This window comes from Diorhabda sublineata, chromosome 4 (genome assembly GCF_026230105.1).
Source record: "Diorhabda sublineata isolate icDioSubl1.1 chromosome 4, icDioSubl1.1, whole genome shotgun sequence".
Taxonomy (NCBI): domain Eukaryota; kingdom Metazoa; phylum Arthropoda; class Insecta; order Coleoptera; family Chrysomelidae; genus Diorhabda; species Diorhabda sublineata.
The window spans coordinates 31903410-31919078 of record NC_079477.1 but is presented as its reverse complement, the minus strand read 5'-3'; the positions used below and the strand labels follow the sequence as shown (position 1 = coordinate 31919078).

Sequence of the window (15669 nt, the reverse complement as noted above, 5' to 3'; positions counted from 1 at the left end):
TATATACATAAAATGCTTATAAGGTACTTGAATAATGCTAAGGAAGATCAAGAACTAGTTTGAATACCACGAGGAACAATATCTCGAATGTACAAAGACTGCATGCGTAACCAGGGCCGTGAAATCATGCCCAACAGCTGCACTTAAAGTGATTTCAAATCTCTCACCTCTTCACATACTACTGGAAAGCGTGGCAGAAAAAACATCATTTAGAGACGGATTCACAATGCATTAAAAAAGTTTAGTTTTGACAAAAAATTTACCTTAAAACTAAGCTTTGGAAGTAAATGAGATCGAAACTCCATACAAGAAATGAACAGAAATGCCATTAAATGGTATATAAACGGATTCAAAGCAGCAGACAGAACTGGAATAGGAGCGTACGGGCCCAGCAGCACTCCAAGTATTTTTCAAGCAGAAATTTATGAAAGTGAAAAATGTGTCTAGTTCAATCTAGAGAGGAATTATCGCAAACAGGAGATCATCATCATAAAATTCTAGCTCGTTTGTGATTGTCTAGAAAAATTGAACGAGCTAGGCAAGAAAAATAAAGTTACCCTACACTGGATTCCGGAACACACTGGAGTGAAGGAAAATGAAATAGCTGATAAGCTCGCTAAAACAGGGGCAGACATGCCCTTCTATAGTATTAGCTACTCAACAATTAAAAAAGCATTAGAAAAGAGGGTACATAGGAGCAAAACCAATTATTGGCACATCCTACAGGGGCTGAGACCGGTAAAGAATGTATCAACCTAAGTAAAAAAAACCTACTAATACAAACAGGAGTCCTATCGGGGCACAGTCGCCACAAAGGACGAAACCTCTATCCACATTCTCTCGGAGTGTGAAACACTACAGAACCCCAGAGAACTACACCCGGCAGCTGGAGCCATTTTGAACTTTCTAGAGGGATTGGGTTTAAAGATCAGCTGTAAGCACTGAGTTCCTCAGTATGGCAGCAAGAAAGGGGGACACAATGTATCCTTTGGGTCGCAGTGTATATGACACCCCAATATCTACATACATTAATACAACACTGGCATATTTTCGTGAAATATGTGGAAAGAATAACGCAAATAAAAAAATTAGTCGAACGACAAGAGAAAAAAACGCGAGATTTAGTAGGTAGACAGAGGGCAAGGAGATAAGAGTTTCTTACCACCTGCCATTGAGAAAGCATGAGTTTCATGACTAAAAAACACAAATAATCAGCTAAAAAGGATTATTATACCTCCTATGTGACTTTTTCCTTCTCTCTTTCCTTTTTCTATATTCTTCTTCTTCATCACTATCGATACTTCTACGTCTACCTCTATCCCTATCCTTTTTTCTTTCTTTCCGTCTTTCTCTTGATTTACTTCTAGACCGACTGTACTTTGTATCTTTATGTCTGTCTTTATCTTTCTTATGTTTCTTCTTCTTGGGAGGAGAATCTTCTGAATCTATTTCTATTATTTCAATGCAGTCTTTAGAATCTCGTCTAAGGGGTGATTTTTCTTTATCGGAATTATGGCTATCTTCAGAATTGATTTCGATTGGTTTGTGATTGGTTTCGACTGATTTTAGTTTCAGAAAGGCGGCTGCTTTCTTTTTTCTTTCTAACTGAAGAGCTCTGTCTCGAGTAACTGAAGCAAGTTTCTCTCTAGCGGCTGCTGCTAGCTTGTCTTTTATTTTATCTTCTGCTGTAAAACAAAAAATTAGTTAATATAAATCATACAGCTCAAACTGAACATAAATTTTTGTGCACATGAACTAATTTCCAATTTCTTTAATCAATGAATTGAAAAAATTATTGAATTTTTTACTATTAGAAGAGGAAAATATCATCTTTCAAGTATTTTCTTCTCCACTCGCATAATAATGAATTGAAGAGTTCAATATGAACTTAAATTTGTTTTCTAGCTTGTTGATTTTTCTAATCATAATCAATAAAATTCGAATAAAATATAATTTTGATTCATAAACAATATAAACTCAATTTAACTTCGCTTTTAAACTTTACTGTTCGACATTTTCACTCCACTTTGCTATAGCCTAGTGAACAGGTATGAGGGAGGATTTGTCTTTGATTTGCTTTGTTGTTCATTTGTTGTAATTAAAAAAAAATGAGCACAAAAAATAAGAGAATATAGATAATAATTGGCTATTTTGACAGAGACACTTATAGAAAAATAATTTGTTATATTTATAATTTTCAACTGCTAAGACATTTCACTTATATATAGTATTATAAGAAAAAAATTGATAACCTTATATACCCTAAGATGTTGAGGTGACAAAGAGTTTTCTAATACTAAAAAAAACGAAAAATGGCGAATAAAATGGTAATGATGACAAAAAGTTTTATTACAATTTAGTGAATAAACTTCAATTCTTAAACCTAGAAAGATCAGACTATTTTTTACCTCTTTTGACATCTTTTTTCTCTTCCAAACCATCTGTTAATTCCATCATTTCTAGAATAGGATCTTCTTCACTTAAAATAGAATTTTTCTTATCTTCTTCTATTTGTTTAACTTCTTCGGTATTTTCAGCATGTGATACTGTTATTTTTTCTGATATAATCTTTTTTGGTACTTCACCGCCAATTCTCCAAACGGTAACTGAAGGGGTAGAAGGCAATACAGGAGATTTGGGCTTCTCTGGAGTCGTTAAAGTTGAATTCGACTGTTCTTCATCACTACTTTCTTCTACTGGTAAAGCACTTTTAATTTCTTTTGAAGGTTCTTCTTTTGTTTTCTTTATGGAAAAACTTACCGGAGCTGAAAAAATTTTAATACCATTAAACGAAAATTTCATATAACATACATTCACATACTTTGTGTTACACTATGTTTTAACATATATTCCATAAAGAATATTACTTCCGATAGTAGAAATTGATAGACTTTCAACTTCTCATTTCTTCTCAAATTTCATTGAATTGGAAACATTACATTTTTTTTGGGAAAAATGAAATTATTGTCGAAAAGAAAAAAAGGTATCATTACCTTCGACAGTAAACATATTACAGTTTCTTAATTATCAAGCTATTGATAACAGTACGTTCTTGAATACAAGAACTGCGGCCACCTTCCTCTCAAATAGATAGCATATCCAAAAGCCAGTGCTAATAAGACTCGTCACAAACGATATTAATATATGTAAGAGAAGTAATGTGAGTAGTCTCCAACGATTACTAAAGTCATCTTTACAAACAACCAGCTCTACCTACTCTATATAGACCCCAGCCTGGTGATAGAAGTCAAGAGGGCTAGACTCTGATGGCTTGGTCACTTGGAACGTATGCCTGATGAGCGGGGCGTACGCAAAGCCTACCGGCAGAAGCCCGAGGGCTAGCGACTGGCTGGGTAACCGCGAAAATGATTGCTGGATGATGTCGAAGAAGACCTTCGGAAACTAGGTGTGAGGGGGTGGAGACGCCTAGACTTAGAGCGTGATGACTTGAGGAATATGGTGGAAGAGGCCGAGGCTCTTTGAGGGCCGTAGTGCCAGCGGTAGTAGTAGTAAGAGAAGTAATGTAAAGAAATATTCCAGAATTAATGTTCTTATGTCTAACACGTGTTTCGATAATTGAAGATAAACACAGTCTCTGAAGACGATAACTTGGTTATCGAAACACGTGTTAGACAGTGCAATTGTTGTGTGTGTTGGTGTAGTGGTAGTGTAAACAGTGTGTTCAGCATCCACCGAAGCCACTGAAATTTTTGGCTTTAGATGCTGGAAGAATTTAAAATGTTTGTTCTTTGAAGATGATTTCAAAGTATATAAAACAAAAAAAATCCTGTTAATTGATAAGACGTTTTCTGAGGTTAAAATTTGTTTTGTACCTCGATAAGTGTGAATTATTAGTATTTAGAAAAGGGACAATATTTACCGATTACTTTCTTCTCTTTTTTCTCCTTTTGCGTCTTTTTTACGTCCTTTTCGTCTTTTTCCTCTTTATCTTGCTGCCCGTTTTCTGTATTCTCGTTCGTAAACCCTTTAAGAGTTTCTTTATAATATTTATAAAAAATATGAGTGTTATGTAAAAAGTCAAACCTAGGATCATTCTTAGTTTTGACGATCTCTTCAAATTGTTCCCCATTTTTTGAAACATACAGTGCCATTTTGTCTATAACGATTTTAGTTTCATCTGTAGGGACAGGATAAGATTCTACTTCAACTTTATCAATTCTTATAACAGTTTTATCATCACTTTCCGTACTATCTTCCGATTCACTGTCAGATCCTGATCCATAAGCGGCAAGTGACAACAACGGCTTGTTCAGCTCAACTTCTTTTCTTTCTTTGACTATTGTAACCGTTCTTTCTTCCTCTACTAGTTTAGTACCTGGTACATATTGAGGAGATTGAGTTACTGTAGTATTAGCGCCTTCATTTGCCTTAGTTGCTGACTGAACATACGAATTATTCGACTGATGGTGATATTGAAGGTACTGGTTGTAGCCTATTTGTTGGATATAAGTTTGAAGTGACGGATCTAAGTTTTGGAAATCTGCCGGTGGGATAAATTCACCTAGAAATTTGAAAAAGACAATGTAGTAAATAACAGAAGCATTCTATAAGCTCCATTAGTGTGATTCACATGTTTAAATAATAAATACTAATAAATAAATAAAAAGAGAAACGAACCAAGGTCCAATATCAAAAATACCTAAATGCAAACCTAACATACAGTATTAAATGGAGCAGAAAAAGCATGTGGTACAACAAAAAAGATTAGTTAGGAGCAAAAGAAAGACAACTTGCTTCTTCTTTGCGTGTCGTATAAGTCCCCTTGACGTTGACGATCAGCATTGCAAAACTCTGACTATCTTGAACTAGTCCAAATAACTGTCTTGCTTCTCGTATCCCAGTCCATTTTCTAATATTTTTTAACCAAGAGGCTTGTTTCCCTCCAATCCCTCTAGGACATTCAACTTTACCCATCCTAATCATCTGGAGGATACCAAAAGGCTACCACGCATTATGTGTCTATATAATTTGTTTGCATAGCTGTCCAGTGACAACTTTACACAATGTACAAGATTGATATATTATGACGGAAGAAGAAATCTTGGAAAGACAGAAACGATATTTTAAACAATTGTTAGAAAGTGAAGAAATAACAATAGAAAGACAAAGTAACAGAAAACCATACTTGTTGATCCAGAGGAACAAGAGATAACATAAAACAGAAGAAGAATTAATAAAAGTAATGCAAAAAATGAAGGTGGGAAAGAGCACTAGGAAAAGACTGCTACCAGTGGACAGACTCAAAGCAGAAAATATGTAGGTATGTACGTATGAATTTTGGGGTATCGTATTCACTGCGACCCGAAGGATCTATTGTGTACCCCTTTCTTGCTGCGATACTGGAGAGCCCAGCTGATCCGTTAATCCCACTCTTTTAAGCAGGAAATAACTTAATATTAGAATATTTTAGAACTATAATAAACGAGATACTGAGAATAGAGGTGTTACCAGAAGACTAGCAAACTGTCATAATTTTTCTGATATACTAAGAACGGAGACACAAATGAATGCAGAAATTATAACGGAATCACACTACTAAGCACAGTTGGTATACTGTTTAATTCAAAAACTGGGCTAGTTGTAATGTAACCCGAAATTAAAACCCATGGAACCCAAAAAGAGAAAAAATAAGTAAAACAAATGTTAAAGAAAAAGTTTGCAGCCCAAAATGAATGAACGTAATTACTTGAACATACGGTGAGGTCTCAAAGCAACGAATTTTATATTATTATGATGTAGATAAAAGAAGAATATCAAGAAAACTAGAAGAAAATCAAGAAGAAGAGTTTTTACTTATTTCAAAATCTAATTTTTAATCGGAAGAGATTTAAAATAAAAACAATTGATGAACAAAAACGTATAAAAGCGTCTAAGAAATAAGAAACCGAAATAAATTTTATTTTTATTAGAAAGATACTTTCATTATTTACCTGGATTTCCAGCTTGTCCTTGTTGATGTAAAGCCAATTGCTTATAATACTCAAAATACTGCTGTACATAGTAATACTGGTAGTATTGCTGTTGCTCGTAGGTCATCTGCGCATAATCCGGCATCTTGGGCGTCTCTTGTGTCTCAGCTTGATTACCCTGTATACGATTTACCAGTTGACTATAAGCGCAGTTCACTGACGGCTTGTATGGAATCTGGGGTATGGTAATGGCAGTGGTAGCCGCCTGTTTGACAATAAATTAAGTTACTTTTGAACAAGGGTGAGATCGGCTGGGAGCAAAACCGCTAATACCTACGCATTTTTTGATGATTAAAAAATGTAGTATTGATTGTGAAGGCATCAAGTTTATTTGCCGCTATGATCAAATCACATCTCAAAATTAATTATATCAGGATTTACTTTCAAATTCTACCAACTAGTGATGACACACGATGTAGTCGTCAAAGATGACATCATGGATCGCCCTTCTTCAAATTTCTATTCATTAATTGAATCAGTAATAGTGTGGAGGTAATTGTATGATTAGACTATGAGGCCCAATAGCCCAACCACCTGATACACGCTATAGAACATGATAATATTGATGTTTTAAAACAAAGTATTGTTGCATATCATGACTTCATGTATTATAATTACATCAAGTGTCATCACTAGAAGACTACAACTGTTTAAGTTTAAAATCTCTTTGTGTATTACCATTCCAAAGACAGGAAAAGGACAGAGGACTATATATTCATTATGCAAAAATAAATTTTTTTTCTACTAGATATTTCATTATAGAAATTAAAAATTGAAGATTAGACTCATTTATTCCTTTTAACTGAAATATATAAGAAATATAAATGATATATTATTAAAAGTGAAATTAAAGATATACTTAACAATTTCAATAAAAGTTGAAATTGTAATTGAGGCAATTGCTTGAAAGACAATAAATAATTAATACATTGACATATAAGAATGTAGCCATTGTAGATGAAAATTATTTACAACTCCAAGAATAAAACCAACTCAGTTGGAAGACGTATATTCATATAGTGAAAAAAAAAAAAAAGAAATACTTTACATAAATAAACAATACGAGGCAAGAATTGTGAAGATCGACTACATCTAAGTGAAAATCTGAAGAACAGTTATTGCAGTAAGTAGTTAATCGAGAGATCCAACGGGATGAAACGATCCAATTTATAAATTTGTTACACGAGGCGTGATAAAAAAGTATAGTCAATTATTTTATCAAAAACAAAGTTAAAAAAGGAAAAAAAAAACATTTGAATTGAAATACATTGACCAGCAATACTGATATGGGAACATTTTTGAAAGGCATCTTGTGGAATGTCTTTAATCTGCTTTGTCGATGCCTAATCAATATCAAGAATTATGTCAAAATATTTCCTTTTTGATTCATATAAATCCGGTAGTCACGCAGTTTAGTTGTCCCCATTGCAATGAGTTGTGATTGCATTATGCCATCACAATCCAAGAAAACGATTACAATGTCCTTGATGTATGCTTTGGATTGAAAGGCCTTGTTAGGTTAATGTTTAACACTGTTTTTCCATTGGCAACTCTAAATGTTGTCTTCAGATCAAAATAATACTTTTATCACTAGTCAGAATTTTGACAGTTAAATCTACATCGATCCTCCAATTTCACGTAAATTGGAATAAAATTTTTCTTTTTAATCATGAGTAAGAAGTCTCAGAGCAAATTTGACACTGATCTTATTAGTAAATAATCTCTAAAACGCAGATTCATTTGTTTTTTCACTTTTTTCAACATAAAACAAGGCTCAAATGATCGATGTTACACGACAGACACTGCAAATACTATCCTACTAAAGCAGCTGAAGTAACAGACCGACAAGTCTTAAGATATTCAAATTTGTCAAAACTTGTCTCAACACAATAGTGTATGATACATACTAGTTCAAATATATGCAACTATAAAAAATATTTCACTATATTTTTTTGATCAAACCTCGTACATCTAAAACCATGAAAATGGAACAAAATATTCCGTGATGATTTTCTGTATTTGGTAGAGAATATCTTATCTCATCTATATTAATTTCATTCCATAAATTATATTGAAAAGTTTATGCAGGAAAAAAATAGTATCAAATAAACACTGTTTTCTACCACTACACCAACTTTCACAATTACAGTATTGGTTGTAGTGGTAGTGTAAACAGTAAACTTTAACTTAGTATGTGTAAAAGTGTAATTCATCAAAAATAATTTTGATTGGAAAATTTCAATCAAAACGAGCCCATAAATATTGATAAAATGGAACAATGAAATATTTGTTTTGAACAAATATTAATAAAAGAGCGTATAAATATTAATAAAACGTACTGAACACACTGTTTATGCTACCACTACACCCACACTCACAAATGTGGGTGTAGTGAGTATGTGTGTTGGTGTAGTGATAGAGTAAATAATGTGTTTAGTATCAATAACCCCAAAGGTTCTAGAAATTTTAATTAATAAAACAAAAAATAATAGCTTATTTTAAAAAGTAATGTAAAGTACTTCATATTAAGTTTATGGAATGTAAAAAACCTGAAAAAAATTCTAATATTTATAGGCTAAGGGATATTCCTTATAAAATAATTGTTATAAATCAATGACAAATACCTCATAAAAGAATCAGAGAGCAAATGGATTGAAATATATAATTTTAATTCGATATAGGATAAAAATAATTAATATGGAAAATTTCCAATTAGTCGAAAAGTAGATAAAACGTATAGCTTAGAAGATGTAAATGTTCAAATAAATCCCGCATGTATCATTTAGCAGTAATATTAAAAATTATAGAAATGACATAAATTTGACACGAACGGTAGACTTTGAATCCTGTTTTCAATCCCTTAATGTTTTCTGTATTTTAAATTCTATGTATTGAAATAACCCAGAATTGAAGTTTATCATTAATTCTCAAGATTTTGCAGCATTGCAAATGGTGTCAAAATATATAATTCTTAACAATTTGAAGCCTGCTAACTAAGGTGCAGTAAGAAGCTGCATGCAGTTTCTTGCAAGGTTGATATTTTGCATTGCATTAATATTGTACCTTGTCTTGTCACTAATCATTTTCTTTTCTGTACCCTAGTCGACCCCGCAGAATTAAAAATGAGGTAAACAATTTTCAGCAATAAAAAATATAAACCAACAAGTTAGATTAGCCTCAGGAGACTAAATTTTGCAGAAATCGATCAGCTCATCTCAGTGACATTTGGTTGCATTGCACCCTGTATTGCGCTAAGTCAAGCAGTGTTTAAAAACTTGAATGGTTTCATGGAACACATACATTTTGTTTTGGTTGAAAACACCACTGAACACAGTTTGAATCGAAATAATATCAAATAACGAACTGGGCAAGGACTCAACAAGCTAACTCTCAAAGGGGGTGTCAAGCGAATTTTTTACCTTTTTTCAAATTTACGATTTATATTTATAAATTCTTGAGCTAGTGCTACGAAATCCAAGGAATCTAATATGTGTTTATGAATATGGCATATTGCTAAATTACTTAATCTTTTTTCATTCATGGTACTTCGTAAGTACGTTTTAAGCCTACACAATACTACTGAAGTTAGTGCTTTCATATACGCTATTGGAAAATATGTTGTGGAATATAGGAATAACAATGTAAAATATCTAATGATGTCATATGCAGTCCAATGAACTGTGATTCTATTCATCTTCCCTCTCAGTTCATTAAGTTTTGTGGTACTTTCAAATCCACGTCAAAACATATTCTGGCGTTATCCCTTGAAGCTACTAAAAATAAACGTTATAATTTCTATATATTGAGTACATAATGATAAGGTGTTTATTTGGATAAGATCAATATAGCTGGATTGGCAAAATTCAAGAGCTAGGATTTTGCCAAGATTGATATGTGATGTTTTTAACCTCAACGATTCATATGCCCCATGAAAGTGCCCTTTAATGAATTATGAGTTTTCGAAAAATATTGTGACACCATTTAAATTGCTTTCAATATTTTAGATTCACCTAATGAAACAAAGAAAAGGTAAATTGAGATTTGTCTGTGATAATCCCCTTAAAGTTTCCATTATATGAAATTTATAATTCATAAAATTTAGATTTTTATGAAAATTGTTATTACTTTATATTTTTAAATATATTCAATAACATTATTAACTGATTCAGATTTAAATGCGATGCGCAAATATATCTGGCAATTAAAATTTTATTCAATTTTATGAAACTGAAAAATATAGAAAGCTTGGGTTCCATTTGTCGAAGCAAATCGTCATATAGTTGACTCTGTAAATAAAAAAATGAAAACACACACATGTCACTAGCCACCTGTAAACAGAAAAACTAAATCATTAGTAAATCCAAACAAGTAATAAGACAACTTAATACTAAAAATGTTTTATTCAAACCCCTCTTGATGTACACAAACTCACTTATATTTATTACTACAAGAAAAGTGTCTTTGTTAAATTGAATAATGATAACACGAGTTACACCTACCGGTTCTGCTGCTGTTGATGAAGTCAAACTTGGATGCAAATAGTGTGAGCTGGAGTCATGGTCCAAATTTTCTGATATGTTTTCTGAAACAAGATTTTCTCAACCTTACATCATTATAAATTAATACAAAATGATACAGAATTATGTAGGATAACTGAATATATGAGATACAACATTTTATAGAAGAAAATAGAGAATCTTACTTTCTCAAAAATTTACCAGCTTTAATTATGACTTATTACTCTATATTATGCACTCTATAAATATCAGCTCAATAATAAAATCATTTGGAATAAGATCCATTTTAAAAGGTTTAATCTATTCAGAAGAAAATAAACACCAATGGGTACTGTTGTTATTGCTATACAAGTTACGGTAGATAACTCTGGACCGGCTCATATAATATGTACACTCCCATACATATATTTTGCAAAATGTTATCAATAATACTAAGTTACTAAGTCAACTTTTACTTTTAAAATAATTTTATTACATAGATTATTCTTCAATCTCCTGTATCTTGAAGATTGCTTATACAATGCTATTATCTTATCTTAAAAAAGAGTAACATTTTAAAACTGAATATTAAGGGTTGTAAAGTTCCCTGCTAGTGATGAGAGATGGTAAAAAATAAATTTAAATGGAACCTAAAATAATCAAAACTTCTTTTTATAAGTATTGGAAAAACCTATTCAACCTATTCAAAGATACTAATCATGTTTGTGCTTAAAACAGTTTCGGCAGCTGGCGTTAAAAAAAAAAGCTGTGATGAATTAAATCAGTCAATACTAAAATTTGAAATTCAAGTTTAGTTTCTGGAAGAAAATAATCTAAAGTTTTTGTACATTTAATAATTCCTGTATTGTTGATCGAAGGTTTAACTGTTTTAGTAGCTTATAATAATTTTAATTTTTTTTTAATTTTAATAATTTGTTAAGCAATTATGAGTACGAATACTTCATGAATCAAAGGGTATGTGACCTCTGTGATAAAGTAATAGTGATCCTAATTCTCCTAATTTCAGACAAAATATTCATGCATGAGAAAGCATTTTTAACAAGAGATTACGCCCTGTATCAGGGAATTATTTGAGGAAATTTCTTTGTAAAATGGAAACTAGCCAAAGTTAATGTGAGAAGATATTTCATGAAAATAGTTATGAATTATTAAAGTGCTTGAATCATAAAAATTTCAAGTAAATACCAAAACATTAATAAAACAAAGCAAAACTTGAATATTTCTAATAACTTACCATTTGTATGTTTAGTGTGGGCCTCATATCCATGATACCTCCCACTTTTAAACAGCGATAAAATGTGTCTATAAAATGTGTACAATTTATCATCTTGGTTAAGAAATGAAAATTGTGGATTATCCGCCTGCTTTGCCTTGAGAAGGATTTCCATCTGTGGTCCTTGTTTGCTCACGAACAATGCAGTTTTTTCTATCCTTGCATTCTCCTTTACAGTCTTAGGCTAAAATAAAATTTATTCATAACTAAGAACTAAGTATAACGGTTTGTAAAATATTAAAAATATGAACATATGAATATGACTAAAGCTCAACTTACAAAGGGAATGTAATGAAATATATATATATATATATATATATATATATATATATATATATATATATATATATATATATATATATATATTAAAATAAATTTTATTAGAAAATTTTACAAGCTTTACTAACATCAAAAATCACCGGGAATCTTAATAATTTTTAATTTTCCAGATGATGAATACATAAGTATTCGTAAACTCGGAAAATATAGTGAAGTTAGTCCATTTTGGTGTTTCCTTGCCACGTTCCTAATAAAAAACTACTCATAATATAACTGGCAAAGACTTCTTTTTATTGCTACTACACACAGGCCATCTAGACCCATGCCCATAGCGTGGTAATAATTTTATTCCATTCTTTTCTATTTCTTGTCTTCACCTTCCAGTCCATTAGATCTACTTGTGCCTCCACATACCACCTTTTTTGGTTCTCCTTTTTTCGTGTTCCTGCCATATTTATATTGGTCATTGGCTAATTTCTTTTTCATCATACAGGCTATTTATTTGCTGAATTGTTTGTCTTCTCCATATATGGCAATCTCAAAAGTTAAATCTGAAGAATACTGCTGATGCTCCTCTAATTAGAAGCCTATTTGAGCTTTTATGTCTATTGCAATAGCAGACCTGTGACTGGGTGCATCTTCCACCAGCAATTTTCGTTTATTTCCTTTAAAACTGGCATCATTCACATTACAGATCTATCACATATCATGGTCACTAATCTTTTGAGAAAATTTTCTTTGTCTGTCTTATCACCATTAAAGATAATTTTTGATATAAGTTTTGATTGTGTCCATCTGTTAACAATCATAGTACCCATCATGTAGACAACTTATTCATCTTCAGTTCAGTCAAGTTTACTGGGTACTACACAGTATGAGAGATCACTATATTCAACTATTTGTCTAACAAGCACATGTCAATCACTAGAACTAAACTGATCAACACATTATGCTTCTCTCCTTGCAATTACCACAATCAGGAATGATAATACTGTTATATTCTTGTAAGATGTAATTCAATACATTGCACAGATATAGCCAGAAAAATAGATATTTTACTTTGGATGATCATCAGATTTTTGTCTTGAATTTATTAATTAAGTAAATATATACTTCTTATATTATATATCTTATATATATTATTATTATATTTTTTTCTTAAATTTCCTTCATTTTTCATATATTTTGATAAAATAATATATTTTTAAAATAAATCTTTCATTATTTGCCGCAGCCTTGACCTTTCTAAAAATAATGACATTCAAAATCCTGATGAACACATTTGTTACCTACTACATGGTTATCAATATACATACAATCTGTTTTAGTTATATTATGAACATTTTTGTTGTTATTTTTAAATTCAAGTTTCAAATTTCAATAGTATATAATTATATACTATAAAATATTTATAGTGCTTGGACTTCAGATACCTAAGCAGTGAAATGGGGTGGGTAAATAGCCAGTGGGTTGACAAATATAAATTGGATATTTCCCAGTGGTGTCATAAATACCTAAAAAATGATATTTTCAGTTTTTGAACTAAAAAAAAATATTATTTAATATTATTAATCAATTTTTATAATTAATTAATAATATTTTTGTGCATGATTTGTTGCCTTCTTCTTTTCCTTTAACATTCAACATTTTTCTCATAAGATCCTAAATTATTTTTTTCTTTGAATTTTAATCAACATTTGACACTTTTCCATTTTCCAGTTTTTAAAGCTTGTGACTCGCTTGTAACATTAAATCACATACATAAGATACTGAAAAAGAAAAAAACATTGTCACAGAACAAGGAAGAGGCCTGCAGAAAGATTGGCCTTATGTAAAATTAGGTTGCAGCTAGCCAAAACGAAATTTCGCGTGTTATTAAGAAACCAATGACAATATAAGCTTACTTGCAGAATATTTTTAATATACTGCAGAAAACCGAATAATAAAAACCAAGTGAGCGAGAAGAGAAGTGCTACTAGAGCAAGCAGTGTGAGTTGATACAGCCAGCATAGTTAGTTGCATAATGTGCCAAACGCCAGCAGAGGCAATGTTGGCTAGCAGAAAACTCAGCTGTGGTGGACAGTCAAAAAGCAATGTTGTTGCAGTGGATGTTGAAAACACTAAGCTCAAGTATTCTTGGTGGATATGTTCCAGACTTGGAATATCTATTTAAACTTGCTGTTACTGATCTTAAACAAAAATATCCTCTAGCTATTAAGCTTTTAAAGTTTATGTTAACTACACCTATCTCAGAGGCTGTTTGCGAAAGTTGGGGCTCAGTAATTGCTTCTGTAATGCTGAAATGACCAGCAGCCAATGACATCTCTGACCTAGAGGAGGTAAGCACTACTTTCAAACAAGCTTGTCACGATTAATGGACCTACAGCTGGCTATAAAAGTAACAAAAAATTTTTAAAGTTGGCTTTATGCAGCAAATATGGTATAAGTTTTTATAAAAAAAACTTTAAGCCAGCATCTAAACATAAGCAAATGTCAGAAATGGTTACCTCCAAAGTGATTTGAAGAATTCAGAATGAGTTGAGTGATAATAGTTTTTTTTATTGGCATGATTTTAAATGAAATATGCAAAATACCTAGATGTTTACCTATGTTAAAATAACCGGGTATTTTACAACACCACTCCTAAGGTAAGTTCACTACTTTTGATATCATATTTTTATTGACATTTTGGAGAATTTTTCATTAATACTATTCTATGCATCTTCAAAGATTTCAATTATATTTTGAAAATGCTCTTAATAAGAAGTGATGAGATACAGCTTAGTACTATACATCATTTTATCAACCTACAAACCCAAGAATGTATATTTGAATTGTTTAAAACACACATTTATATCAAATAGTTTATAATATGCGGAACTAAGATTCTTATATTATAGTAATAACACTCTTTAATACATTACCCATTCAATATCTATTGGTAGATCAAGAATAGGTGGAGGATTGTATTCTTCTTCAGCTTCAGCAACTGTTGGAACATCTTCATTTTTTTTCAGTTCAGGGTTCTGGGGTACATCATAACTATATTGGAAAGTATTGGTGTTTTGTCTTTTTATTTCCTCTTCTACAATAACAAAGTTATTCATATAAATTACTCGATTACTAATAATAGCTAATAACAAGTTATACCTTTATACATTTGTTCTTCTTCTTCATTAATTAAAAGAGAGTGATACCTTTCCTTATCACATAATTCTTCAACATTTCTTTCTTTTTCACTAAGTCCCAACCATCTAGTAGCATCATAGCCCTCTCTGCTGGCCTCATATTTTGTTAGATCTGATAAGGCACCACGACAATCATATCTAAAAAATTATTCATAAATATTTATATGCACTGTTAAATCATATCTACTAACCTATCAATTTTTAGAGATTCATCACCCATCCAGGGAATAAGGTGTTTTCCTTGATCGATATATAGGGCTTTCTCGTCATCTCTAAATAGTTTGCAAGCATATCCAAATATTAAGAGTTCGTCATGGTTTTCCGTTTTAATAATTTTTCTTAAAATTCCTGATTCGGAAGTACCATTCCAACTCGCCATTTCTGTTTACACAACTTTTTGAAGTAATTGTGATGTATGTGAC

At 31.5% G+C, this 15669-nt stretch overlaps 1 protein-coding gene across 2 annotated transcripts in view; it reads right to left on the bottom strand.

The window, feature by feature from the left end:
• The window catches only part of LOC130443059 (splicing factor, suppressor of white-apricot homolog), a 19184-nt gene extending 3515 nt beyond the window's left edge, over positions 1 to 15669 (bottom strand). The window contains exons 1-9 of one of the 2 annotated variants that reach the window (XM_056777510.1): positions 15439 to 15669; positions 15210 to 15385; positions 14984 to 15144; positions 11742 to 11964; positions 10490 to 10572; positions 5952 to 6195; positions 3881 to 4522; positions 2409 to 2765; positions 1235 to 1682 (exon numbers count right to left, since the gene is read on the bottom strand). In XM_056777510.1, the coding sequence (XP_056633488.1) occupies positions 1235 to 1682; positions 2409 to 2765; positions 3881 to 4522; positions 5952 to 6195; positions 10490 to 10572; positions 11742 to 11964; positions 14984 to 15144; positions 15210 to 15385; positions 15439 to 15626 (2522 nt within the window). In that variant the 5' untranslated portion in view covers positions 15627 to 15669. Of the gene's footprint in view, positions 1 to 1234; positions 1686 to 2408; positions 2766 to 3880; positions 4523 to 5951; positions 6196 to 10489; positions 10573 to 11741; positions 11965 to 14983; positions 15145 to 15209; positions 15386 to 15438 lie in introns of both variants that reach the window. The other variant, XM_056777509.1, reaches the window with a different exon arrangement.